General features: G+C 44.5%; 1 protein-coding gene across 1 annotated transcript in view; it reads right to left on the bottom strand.

Moving 5' to 3' along the window:
* GLP2R (glucagon like peptide 2 receptor) overlaps positions 1-13,999 on the bottom strand; it is a 66,809-nt gene that overhangs the window by 39,316 nt on the left and 13,494 nt on the right. The window contains exon 4 of the mRNA XM_032138249.2: positions 10,889-11,010. Within this exon, the coding sequence (XP_031994140.1) occupies positions 10,889-11,010 (122 nt within the window). The remainder of the gene's footprint in view (positions 1-10,888; positions 11,011-13,999) is intronic.

The raw sequence follows: 13,999 nt of genomic DNA, 5'->3' as shown, positions 1-13,999 counted from the left end.
GTCTATAAAGTATCAGTAGTGATGTTCCATCTCTCTTAATTCCTGACCTCTCTCTCACTTTCTCTCTCTCTCATCTTTAATTCTTTCCCTTTTTTAAGTTCATCTTTCTAGAAGTTTACCAAATTTATTGATCTTCTTAAGTAACCAAGTTTGGCTGGTGTGATTCCATCCTGCACAGCTGTTCCCTGGAGCAGCAGTCATTTATCTCTGTCCACCTTTTCTCCCACCTAAGTATGTGCCATCACCCCGTGGAGGACTTGATGGAGATGGACATGAGCCCCCGGAGGCCCCAGAACTATCTTTTCAGCTGTGAACTAAAGGCCGACAAAGATGATCCCTTTAAGGTGGATAATGATGAAAAGGAACACCACTTATCTTTAAGAACTGTCAGTTTAGGGGCTGGTGCAAAGGATGATTGCACATTGTTGACGCAGAGACAATGAATTATGAAGGCAGTCCAATTAAAGTAACCCTGGCAACTTTGAAAATGTCTGTACAGCCAGTGGTTTCCGTTGGGGGCTTTGAAATCACACCACCCATGGTCTTACAGTTGAAGAGTGTGGTTCAGGGCAGATGCCTATTAGCGGACAGCACTCAGGAAGATGCAGAGTCAGAAGACGAAGAAGAGGAGAATGTGAAACTCTTAAGTATATCTGGAAAGCAATCTGCCCCTGGAGGTGGTAGCAAGGTTCCACAGAAAAAATTAAAACTTCCTGCTGATGAAGAAGATGACGGTGATGAAGATGATGATGTTGAAGATGATGATTTTGATGAGGAAATTGAAGAAAAAGCACCAGTGAAGAAATCTATGAAATACTCCAGCCAAAAATGCAGAAAAATCAAACGAGAATGGAAAAGACTCAAAACCATCAACACCAAGATTAAATAACCAAGTTTGGGTTTTATTTATTTATTTTCCTATTGTCTTTCTGTTTTCCATTTCATTAAATTCTATTCATACTTTCTAATTCTTTTCTTTTGCTTACTTTGAGTTTAATTTGCTGAGGTTTTTTTCCTAGTTTCTTAAGGTGGAAGTTGGGCCACTAACTTGATATTTTTCCAATTTTCTAATATAAGAATGCTACAGACTGGATAAAGAAAATGTGGCACATATACACCATGGAATACTATGCAGCCATAAAAAAGAATGAGTTCATGTCCTTTGCAGGGACATGGATGAAGCTGGAAGCCATCATTCTCAGCAAACTAACACAGGAACAGAAAATCAAATACTACACGTTCTCATTTGTAAGTGGGGGTTAAACAATGAGAACACATGGACACAGGGAAGGGAACAACACACATGGGGGGCTGTCAGGGGGGGGGGGGCAAGGGGAGAGAGAGCATTAGGACAAATACCTAATGCATGCGGGGCTTAAAACCTAGATGATGGGTTGATAGGTGCAGCAAACCACCATGGCACATGTATACCTGTGTAACAAACCTGCCCATTCTGCACATGTATCCCAGAACTTAAAAAAAAAAAAAAAAGAATGCTATACATTTCTCTCTGTGACTGCTTTGGTTGTATCACAAAATTATTGGCATATTGTATTTTCATCTTTATTTAGTTAAAATATTTACTAATTTATTTTATACTTTTTTACTTGACTTATGGGTTATTTAGAAGTATGTTGTTAATTTTTAAAAAATATTAGGGGAATTTTCCAAATATCTGTTATTGATTTCTAATATATTTTGTGTGATTTTAAAAACTAAATTTATTTCTCTTTTTAAAACATTTTTTAAATGAGATAAAAAATTTACCTTTATATGGATCATTTCTAGTGTTCTTCATTCTTTTATGTAGATTAAAATGTCTGTGGTATGTTTTTTTCTTTCTCTGGTATCATTTTTTGCGGTGGTGGTCTGGAGGCAGAACTCTCAGTGTAGACTTTGAGCTCTTCCGGATCAATCCCAACCACATTTCTCTCTAGAATTATTCTCTATAGACTTCATCAAGATCACTATAATCTTGTCAGTCTCCAACTGCGCTTGTTTGCCTCTCCTTGAAACTAAATCTTTCCTTCTAAGACCAGCACAAACCTACCCCCTATAAGAAATCCTCCTCAAATGTCTCTCTGCTTATTGTCAACTCTTATTGCCAAAGTACTTGTGGTTTGTTTCACAAATAGGGTGTCAATTGTATTATTCAATAATGCTTTGCTTTCATTCATCTTGTCTTTCCAGATAGACTATGAAACACCTTGAAAGTAAAGAAGTGTTTTGTGCTTCTGCACACAGAGTGGTGTAGTTTCTTTAAATTGACTATTTCTGTGGCATATCAAGACGTGACTGGCTCGAATAGCATGATTTATTTTGTTGGAGATATGAGGCTAACACATTTAATTAAATAAGCTAATTATTTGTTTCTAAATTATGATTTTTAAAACATGTGTGTGTTTTGTGCTTTCTAGGAACAAATTAGGGGACATGTCTTTTTTTTTTTTTTTTTTTTTATCTGTGTCCTAAATACTTTGGGTTTCCCAGAAGCAGATCCTGAGACAAGAATTGGAATGCAGGCAGCTTGCATAGAAAGTGAAAAAAAATCGGCTGGGCATGGTGCTTCACATGCCTGTAATCCCAGCACTTTGGGAGGCCCAGGCAGGTGATCACCTGAGGCCAGGAGTTCGAGACCAACCTGCCCAACATGGCAAAACCGCGTCTCTACTAAAAATACAAAAATTAGCTGGGCATGGTGGTAGGCATCTGTAATCCCAGCTACTCGGGAGGCTGAGGCAGGAGAATCGCTTGAACCCTGGAGGTGGAGGTTGCAGTGAGCCAAGATTGCGTCACTGCATTCCAGCCTGGGCGAGAGAGAGAGAGACTCCCCCTCAAAAAAAAAAAAAAAAAAGTGAAAAAAATCATCAGTAGGGTAAGGGAGCAGTTAGGACAAATAAAGGGTGGATTATCAAGCCAGCTACCATGGTGGGAAGCTAGAGCTTAATCCCACTGGGGAAGCTCTGGAATCCTCAGAGTCAACTAACCCCAAGACCAAGGGAGTTGGTATAGAAACATACCAAATCTTGCCAGTCATCAATTGAAGGTGACTTCCAAGGCACACTAATTTCATGGCACTTATGGACTGCATTTCAATGAACAAGTGGGCTTCAGGAACCAGAGAACCAGCAAAGAAATGCATGCACTTGTGGTAAGAAGTTAAGCAGCTGTGTACTAAATTGATTAGGGCAAGGGGATATGGGCAGGGCGTCAAGAGCACCTGCTACAGTTGGTTTAATTGTACTTTTTTAGAGGATTTTCTTCAACTGTCCTCTACATTAAGGTCTCTAACAAAACCTGGCTACTTTCCTAGAGGCTCCAAAACATCAGGTCTCCAGCTCATGCTTAGTACCAACAGGTGAATCTTATGTCACTCAGACACCTTTATGAGAAGCTTCCTAACCAATATGTGATACACACCCAACGAGGAAACAGGTACTCTCGTACATAGCTGAAGGGAGGACAAATGTATAACCCCGAAGGCAATGTCTAACAAAATTATATAGGCATCTGCCTTTAATCCAGTGATCCCACTTCCAGAAATCTTCCAAAAGATATACTGCCACAAATATGAGCCAACATACACATCTGAGGTTATTCACTGCAGCAGTTTTAGGAATAAAATATTGGAAACAGGCTGGGCGCAGTGGTTCACGCCTGTAATCCCAGCACTTTGGGAGGCTGAGGTGGGCGGATCACGAGGCCAGAAGATCAAGACCATCCTGGCTAATACGGTGAAACCCCGTCTCTACTAAAAATACAAAAAATTAGCCAGGCGTGGTGGCAGGCACCTGTAGTCCCAGCTACTCGGGAGGCTGAGGCAGGAGAATGGCGTGAACCCGGGAGGCAGAGCTTGCAGTGAGCCTAGATCATGCTGCTGCACTCCAGCCTGGGCAACTGAGCAAGACTCCATCTCAAAAAAAAAAAGAAAAAAAAGATTGGAAATAACCCAGATGGTCATAGGACAGTAGCTGAACAAACTGGTGGATATGCTAAGTGAAATACTATCCAGCTGTAAAAAAGAGAGAGAGATATTTCTAGGGCAGAAAAGCTATAAAAGTTTGGGAAAACAACTGGAAAAAATATTAAACATGGATGAAATAGGCCATGTGATAAAAATCACTGTTAATTTTACTTGGTTGAAATAATGGTAACGTAGTTGTGTAGAATGATGTCCTTAATCTTAGGAGGTACCCGAGGAATTTAGGGGTGAAATCTCATGATGTCTACAAATTGGTTTTAAATATTTCAGAAAGAGAGAAACAGACAGAAAGCAAATGTGGCAAAATGTTATTACATTTTGAATCTAAATACTGGGTATATGAGTGTCTACTATATTATTCTTTTAATTTTTCTGTATGTTTCAATATTTCAAAATAAAATGTTGGAAAAATCATATATAATCAAAGGATATATTATAAATTATATTAAAAATTAAAATGTATTATTAAAATTATATACATATATTAAAATTATATACAGATATATCAATTCATATGTATGTATGTATTAAATTATGTATTTAAGAATAGAAGCACTTTTTAAAGGACAAAGTAAGGCATAATAATTTATTTTCATTCTATCAAACACAATTCCATACTAAGTCATCTAAACACACTTGTTGATGCTTATGCGTGTGCGCACACAGACACACACACACAGACACACAATCTCCTTTAAAAGTGCCGTTTAACATGCATAAGGACCCCCAGCATCTCGTTAGTTGGAAGGACGTAACATATTTTGTTTGCCAAAGCTCTGAAGGGCAAAGATTTACTAACACTGGCCTTTTTTGGGCAAAATTTCAACCCTCTATTAGAAACACAGGTAAACATGGCCAGAAGTTGTTTTTTCTGTTAAGTATTTGAATTCTTGGAAATATGGCCATTTGCAGAGGGGAGGAGGCAATGCTCTTGTCCTCACTTTTCCATTTACTTCCTGTCTTTGAAAGTGCAGTGTTCAAATCTTGCTTAGCGCTTCCCATTTGCTGACTTGGGGATGGTGCCGCTGTGTCCGCACACTCGTGGTTCTCAACCTTGGCTGCATATTAGAATCATCTGGGGGACTTTGGAACTAGTATTGATGGCTAGACCCCACCACAGACCAATTGACTGAGAATTTGTGAAGCCATTCATGTAGTATTTATTAAGTGCCTACTGTATGCAAAGGCCACTGGGCACCCCAGTACTAGGTCAGAGGTTTGGGGGTGATAGTCAAATATGACTGTGACTTTGTCGTTGTTCTCAGTTTGAGCCCAGGAGAAAAAAAAATACACAATTTGACTAATTCAAGGCATGCCATTAGCACAACTTAGGTGTGAAAAAAGTCAGACAAATTCGTGAGATAAACCGGATCTAATCCAACTACAGGTGTCCTTCTGATCCCTTTAAGAGGTGTGACATCTCACCCAGTAAAACTGTATAAGGATCACGGAATTCTGTCAACTCAAATCCAGTAGGAAAATAAGAGGGTTAGAAAGAATTCCCTGAGGACGTGGAGGATTCAGTTGAAGGTTCTTCATGTCTGATGGAAGATTAGACGTGGAATCTTGCTATGTTGAGCAGGCTGGTCTCAAACTCCTGGCCTCAAGCGGCCCTCCCGCCTTAGCCTCCCAAAGCACTGGGATTATACTTATGAGCCACTGCGCCTTGATGGAAGATTAGGATACACTTAAGGGAGCCAAGGACATGCCAACACCCACGAGGCTCTGAAGGAACAGAGCCCCAACCAGATGGCTCCTGTTAGACCAAATAGCTAGGTTATGAAACGTGTTGAACCCAAATACGATCAGCCTCCTCTAATGGACATGAACCTGGGGCTCAACTTGTTGGCAAGAGTGAAAAAAATCACCTTGGTAGACACAGTGGTATGGTCATCCTGGCTTGCGAGAACTGATTGGCAAATTTTCAGGGAACCAGTTGCAAAACACGAGCATTCTTAAAAATTAAAAGGTGGCCGGGCGCGGTGGCTCACGCCTGTAATCTCAGCACTTTGGGAGGCCGAGGCGGGCAGATCACGAGGTCAGGCGTTCGAGACCAGCCTGGCCAACATGGTGAAACCCCGTCTCTACTAGAAATACAAAAAATAGCTGGGTGTGGCAGCGTGCCCCTGTAGTCCCAGCTACTCGGGAGGCTGAGGCAGAAGAATTGCTTGAAACCGGAAGGCGGAGGTTGCAGTGAGCCGAGATCATGCCACCACATTCCAGCCTGGGCAACAAGAGCGAAACTCCGTCTCAAAAAAAAAAAAAAAATTAAATGATGTAAATTTACAATGAATAAATTATATTCAGAATAAAAGCAATAAATACTCCAAATTCATCACTTCCTAATTACATTTCTACATGTCTGTGTTCAGTGCCACTGGCGCTATTTTTGCTGTTGTATCTGCATAAGGAGAAACATGTCTAACGCTGCGCTACTGTGCATACTCTGCAGTCACACTGGTAGCTTGAAATTGGCCATGGGGGGGCATTAATGCCACCGAAATTGGCAAGTGTTAACAAATCATAGCCTTTCTTTCTTAGGGGGTGGAAGCAGGGAGCCTGTTGCTAACATTTACTAACACACCTACACCACTGGTATTGATAACCAGAACAAACAAATCTTGGTCTACAGGCACCCATGTCTCCTGAGATGGAAACCCCTACTTTCTTGGACCGGTTTGTCTCCTTAGTGTGAAAGTGTTTGTTTTGTGTCTTAATCTTGGCAAGGTTTGATCCCACCACTACATTTATTAATGTTTTGTGTTAAATTCAGGTATAGAATTTTTTTATTTGTCCTCAATATTTATTATGAAAATTTCAAACATACACCAAAGTTAAAGAAACTTTATAAAGAACATCTGTATATCCACCGCTTAGATTCTAACAATAAACTGTTTTTTGTTTGTTTGTTGTTTTTTGAGACAGAGTCTCACTCTGTCAGCCAGGCTGGAGTGCAGTGGCACAGTCATAGCTCATTACAGTCTCAACCTCCTGAGGCTTAAGTGATCCTCCCACATCAGCCTCCCAAGTAGCTGGGACTACAGGTGCACACCACCATGCCCAGCTAATTTTTGTATTTTTTTTTTTAGAAGCGGGATTTTGCCATGTTGCCCAGGCTGGTCTCAAACTCCTGGGCTCCAGCAACGCTCCCACTTCGGCTTCCCAAAGTGCTGGGATTACAGGCCTGAGCCACTGCAGCCAGCCTCTAACAAACATTAAACTGTATGTGGTATCGTCCCATATCTACCCCTAGGTCTATCCCTCATATAGCGGTTTTTTAAATTACTTGCACAATCTGTATGTAATTGGTATTATTTAGAGAATATGACATATTAGAGGATCTAATAGGTTAGTACTAAGATTCCAATATGAAATACATCAAAGCATACTTGATTTTCAACTTTAAGTTGAAACCATGATGAAAACAGTATTGACATATTTAGGAAAATTTAAGACTCAACATATAACCTTGATGTATTCGATAAACTAGAATTATTTTAAAATAAGAAAGATTTTCTTGTTATAACAATTATTTAACATAGTTTAAATGTCTAAAGCATATCAAATGTAATAACGCAGCTTAAAATGTAAAAGGATACGTAAATAACTTGTTTGTATTAACAAAAATTAATCAGGGAACTCTACGAAAGTAGATTAACTGACTAAATTTATAAATGGAATAATAAACTATATAAAATAGAGTTGACCTTAATAACTTAACAAAAAGCTAAGTTTTTGGATTTTGAAAGTCAAATGAAATATTACACACACACACACACACACACACACACACACACACACACACACACATAAATCCAACCAAGTAGCCAATCTAGAAAAGCTATCGTCACAGACACCAAAAAACTCACAATGACAAGTAAACTATGATCACAGCTCTAGGACTGAACCAGAGAGGCTGGGGAGGGAGAGAAGTGTTTGTAGGGTCCAGGGAAGATACTCTGAAAAGAAAAGAAATGCAATAATCACGACTATCAAATGCCTATTGTGTGCCAGGAGGTGGATGAATCACTCCACATTCATTGCCCTCTGAAGCCTCACAACTAGGTCTGCAAAGCGGGTATTTTCAACCCCACCTTACAGATGCCTGCAGAGAGGCTAGGTGGCTTAAGTGACAAAACTAGTGTTTCTAAAACCGAACTCCTTGCCTTCCCCTGTCCCCAGACTTTATTGTATAAAATATCTTTAACATTTAATGGGATAATATTTAAATGACTTTAGAAAGCTAAATAATTCCAACTAAATCACGAAATAAAGCCACAATTCAGCCTGGGCAATATGGTGAAACCCTGTCTTTACAAAAAATACCAGATGTGGTGGTGTGCACCTGTAGTCCCAGCTACTCAGGAGGCTGAGGTGGGAGGATCACTTGAGCCTGGAAGGTTGAGGCTGCAGTAGGCCATGATCGCGTCATTGCACTCCACCCTGGGGAACAGAGACAGACTCTATCTCAAAAAAAAAAAAAAAGCTACAACTTGGGGGTGGTGGAGAGTGGGGGTGTTTTGCAGGTTCAAATTAGGGCACAGAATTAGGTAGAAAAGACCAGGCACGGTGGCCCATGCCTGCAATCCCAGCACTTTGGGAGGTCAAGGCAGGTGGATCACCTGAGGTCAGGAGTTCGAGACCAGCCTGGACAACATGGTGAAATCCTATCTCTACTAAAGATACAAAAATTAGCCTGGCATGGTGGCACGCACCAGCAGTCCCAGCTACTTGGGAGGCTGAGGCAGGAGAATTGCTTGAACCTGGGAGGCAGAGGTTGAAGTGAGCCGAGATCACACCATTGCACTCCAGCCTGGGTGACAGAGTGAGACTCTGTCTCAAAAAAAAAAAGAATTAGGTAGCAAAATATTGAGAACCCAAAGGGCAAGGCCTCTCCCTGTATCCTTCTTCTCAGGGAGGGACATTTTTAAGTCTCCTCAAGGGTCCAAGCCAGCAGCCTGCGATCTTGTTGTCCTTGGCTCTACCCTCTCACAGCCTCCAGCACCAGCCAGGTCCTACCGTTTTGCTTCTCGGTAAACCTATGAGTCCATCCTCCCTCTTCTTCCACCCCCTAGGCGCTGTCTTCCTACCTGGCCTGAGTTGCTGCCATGGTTCCTGCCTGTTCTCCCTGCCTTCTGCCTCCAGCATGGCCCCAGTCTTCAATCTCCATAACTAACTCATGTGTTGACAGGTTCACTCCTCTCCAATCTGCCAGGACAAACCTGTCAACACATAAGTTAGTTATGTCCCTCTCCTACTTCAATATGCAAAGTCCTAAGTCCTTCACCGGGCACAGGAGGCCTTCATCACCTACCTCTCCCGAGGCCTCCACCTCCACCTGTGTCCTCCTCAGGCCCTACCTCACCTGCACAGCAGCACTCAAGGTGGCCCCAGAGCCCTGTGAGCTCTTTGACCCTAGGTGTGTTTCTCCCTCTTCTCTCTCTCTCTTCCTATGGCCATCTTCTTCTCACCCTGCAGGGCTAGGCTTGAGCAGCCTTCCTGGTCCCCTGTCTGTATCAGTTTCCCCCTCCTCCGTGACCCTGGGCATCCGGCACTTCCCTCCCAGCAATGATCACACTGTCCCTATACCTCACAAGACTCTGAGCTTCCTGGAGGCAGTATCCACGTGCTATTCCCTGTTTATTCCCAGTGCCTGGTGCAAAACTCTAACCCATCGTAGATGTTTCATTACTGTTTGTGGTCTGACCATCTGAATGAAAGAAGCCAAGGTGTGGCCGTAGATATCTGTCTGATCCCCAAACACCTGTTCCTCCACTTTGTGCAGCCTCTTGCACTGCACTTTGAAGGAAAGTGAGCAGATGTTGGACAAACAGGAGGTCCTCAGGGAGAAGAGCAAGAGGCCAACAAGAAAGTACAGTGCAGAAGGATCCTGGAAAGAACACACGTGGAGAGAAGTCTGAAGCATGGATTTGTTTGTTCATCCAAAGAACCTTTCCTGGGAAGCCATGGGGATTTGCGGACCAGTTACTGTGGTAGACCCTGGGGATAGGGCAGGAGTGCCTGCATAGACCGTGCTGACCGTGTATCAGGTTTTCTCCTAAGAAACTGATGTCTGATGACTAAATTCTCACAACGTCACATGTAGCAAATATGATCCCTGTGGCATGAATGAGGAAGAAGAGGCCCAAGGAGATGAGGTAACTTGCACCAGGTTCACAGCCAGGAAGAGCAGAGTCTGGATATGAATACAGACTGTTCCTCTGAGCATGCCACAGAGCTGTGGAAAATCCCAGGGATAAGGGACGTTTCATTTCCCCTTTTGGGGGCTCATTAACATTCTTCGTATTTGGAATGGAAATAGGGCTGCCTGACCCTAGACCCTGTGCTATGCCACCCCCTCAAGGCACACAAGTCCCCTGTCACCAGTGGATCTACATTCTGACGAGAGAGCTAGATAACAAACAAGCAACAGTGAGAATTTCAGGGAGGGGCAGGTGCCATAAAGGAGTCAAAGTGGTGGATGGTGGGTGGTGTGTCGGGGGGATGTGGTAGGAAAGCAACCACAGAGGGCACTCTCTGGATTAGGTGACCCTGGAAGATCTCTCTTTGAAGGAGACATTTGGACTGAACCCTGGATGGTGAGAAGGAGCTGGCCACAGGGGAGCTGGGACAGGTGCTCCAGGCACGGGGAACAGCAAGCGCAAATGCCAGGATCGACCCTGGTAGTCTGACTTCTCTTAGGATTTTGCATGTCAGCCTAGTAGTGGAAGAAATTCCATGGCCGCCACTAGGGTTGCTGCTTTGCGGGGCCTTTCTTAGCTTCCCCGGGGAGAGGCGCTGGAGAAGGCTCTTTGTGTGGCCCCTGGAGCCAGCAGGCCACTGGGATGTCCCGAAGGAGGGTGGTTTGGACCCTGGATGCCTCCTCACTGAGCTGAGCAAACTCACGTTTTGCTTGAAGCTGTGGTTCTCGGAGCATTCGGAGTCATCCTGCCAAATATCCGTGGCGTTCTCTATCGTCTGCCAAGTCCCCTGAGCCAAGCAGTGTCTGTAGGCCCTTCCTGAGCTCTCTGAAAGTAAACAAAGCTCTGGAGGAAAGGTCAGAACACACAGCCCGTTCCCCTGAGCATGCCACAGAGCTGTGGAAAATCCCAGGGAGAAGGGATTTTCATTTCCCCTTTTGGGGGCTCATTAACATCCTCACTGTTTATTTGGGATGGAAAGGAAAACATGGAAGCTTCTCAATTTTGTAACACACCATAGTCTGCTAATGTCTGCTGTGTTTACCCAAAGTCTCTGGAGTTAGAACAGCCTCTGGTGACTCAGAGATGTTATAAGCCCTCCAAGGTTCAGCCCAGCTGGGAGACGCCAATCTGGGCTCCTGATGCTTGCTAGGTGGGGCATCTCTTCCTGAGGTTCATGCCATGAAGAAGAGAAAGTGGCGGGCACGTGGCTGACAGACTGGGGCTGAAGCCGGATGCACCATCCATGCATGAGTGTGTCTTGGGCCTAGCTCTCCTAACCTCTAAGCCTTCCTGTGTTTTCATCAGGAACTGGGGATAATAATTGGTACCAACTCTCCATGATTTGGGAAAGGATTAAATGAAAGTGTATGTGAAAACGATGAGAAAAATCCCTCTGCCCATACAGACTGCCATTGTGACTCAGTCACATCTATCCCAGGAGACTCTCCCAGAAGGTCCTCCACCTGGAGGATTAGAGGCTGGGCTTGCAAACGAGAAGTCGAAATCTGTTGGTCCTTCCTAGTCCTGGCCCTGCATATCATGGGCCAACAGTAACTGTCTGCTGAATGTAATGAATGGACAACCAAAGGGTATAGCCCCGTGCTCCCCTGACAGCTTTGCTAGGTAGGGTGTCTAATTGACATCACAAACAACACACTCCAAACCACACTCTTTTTCTTCTTTTCAAAATCTGCTCCACCCACCTATTTTACCACCTCAGTGGATGGCAAACCCGTCCTTCCAGTCCCCCGGGCCCTAAACCTCAGAGTCACCCTCCCCTTCTGTCTCTAATAGCCTTCCTCAGGTCCTCTAGCTAATCTGTCATCCCTGCCTCCATCTGTACCCAGAATCTGACTGCAACTTTCACCTCCTGCGTCCATCCTGTGGAAACATCACCTCCCACTGGGAGATGGGACTCCTCTGACAGTCCTGCCCCTCACATCTGTGGGCAACCCAGCAGTCAGAGCCAGCTGAATAAAATATCAGCCACATAGGCCGGGCATGGTAGCTCACGCCTGTAACCCCAGCACTTTGGGAGGCCGAGGTGGGTGGATCACCTGAGGTTAGGAGTTCAAGACCAGCCTGGCCAACATGGTGAAACCCCATCTCTACTAAAAAAAAAAAAAAATTAGCCAGGCGTGGTGGTGAGCACCTGTAGTTCCAGCTACTAGGGAGGCTGAGGCAGGAGAATCACTTGAACCTGGGAGGCAGAGGTCGCAGTGAGCTGAGATCACGCCATTGCACTCTAGCCTGGGTGACTGAGGGAGACTGTCTCAAAAAAAAAATCAGCCACATCATGTCACGCTTCTCTCCAAATCTTCCAAGGGCTTTCTGAGAAAAAGTCTTCTGGCTTTTCATAAAGTCCCCTAAGACCTGGCCCGTAACTCTCTGCTGTAACCTGTTGCTTCTCTCCCCTCTTCACCACAGCCACGTCTGCCTCCTCCTCTTCATGGAACAGGCCAGGCATGGTCCCCGCATAGAGCCATTGACCTGCTGTCTTCTTCCCTCATGAACACCCTTCCTCTAAAACCTTTACCTTCTTTACATCTTCACCAAAATGTCACCTTGCCATCGAAGACTTCCTTGACAACCCAGTTTACAGCTGCAACTCATCACCCCACTCCAACCCTCCCATCCCTTCCCTTCCCCATCTTGTTTAACATAGATCACATTCAAACATAGTCTGCACTTACTTATGATGCTTATTGATAATTGTCTGTCTCTCCCGCAAGAATGTGAGCCCCACGAAGAGAGAGATCTTACTCGGTTTTTGTCACTAATATATCCCAAGCACTTAAAAATAATGCATGGCATACAACAGGTGCTTCATAAATATTAGTTGAATGAGTGAATGGTAAGAATGTCACTTGACACTTGCATTGTCTGTACTAGCCATAATGCTTTGTGCTGGGAATGCAAAGATACGAATAGGGCTCAGCTCTGGCTGGGGGAGTACAAAGAAAAATCGCCGTAAACAATTATAAATGCTAAGACAGAAGACTGCATAGGTATAAAAGAGGCCTCAGAGGCCGGGTGCGGTGGCTCATGCCTGTAATCCCAGCACTTTGGGAGGCCAAGGCGGGAGGTTCACGAGGTCGGGAGTTCGAGACTAGCCTGGCCAACATAGTGAAACCCTGTCTCTATTAAAAATACACAAATTAGCTGGGTATGGTGATGTGCGCCTGTAATCCCAGCTACTCGGGAGGCTGAGGCAGCAGAATTGTTTGAACCCAGGAGGCAGAGGTTGCAGTGAGCCAAGATCAGCACACTGCAGCCTGGGCAACAGAGCAAGACTCTGTCTCAAAAAAAAAAAAAAAAAAAGAGGCCTCAGAAAGGCAGAGGGGAGAGATCTGTAGTTGAGGGGAGAGGTCTGAGAAATCTTCTAGAAGGAGGAAAGGATTGAGCGGAGAATTACAAGGGGCTTTATAGGCAGAGGAGCACAGCCAGAGCCAGTGAGGCGGCCTCCTGGGTAGGTGTGCGAGCCAAGGTACTGAGTGGCAAGAGCTGGACCAGGTGCAGAGCCTGGGAGTTGCTCACTGGGCTGGAGTGCAGGGAACTCTGAACGTGGGGGTGAGTGCTAACGAGGTCGGCAGGGCCAGGCAGCAGGAGGTCTTGCATGCCATTTGTAGGGGTCGTGATGGGGGGAAGACAGAATGTGAATGATACTTTAGAAAGCTTTTCCAAAGGTGCCGGAGGGGGCCAGATCCGAGGCAGGAACTGGTGAGGAGGCCATGGAGAAGCAGCAGAGGGTGCTGGTGAGCCCACAGCAGTGAGGGATGGAGGGGAGGAGGAGCCAGAGGACCTGGCTACCCAC

The sequence above is a fragment of the Hylobates moloch genome, unplaced genomic scaffold (genome assembly GCF_009828535.3).
Source record: "Hylobates moloch isolate HMO894 unplaced genomic scaffold, HMol_V3 SCAFFOLD_19, whole genome shotgun sequence".
Taxonomy (NCBI): Eukaryota; Metazoa; Chordata; class Mammalia; order Primates; family Hylobatidae; genus Hylobates; species Hylobates moloch.
This window is presented reverse-complemented; position numbering and strand designations above follow the sequence as displayed.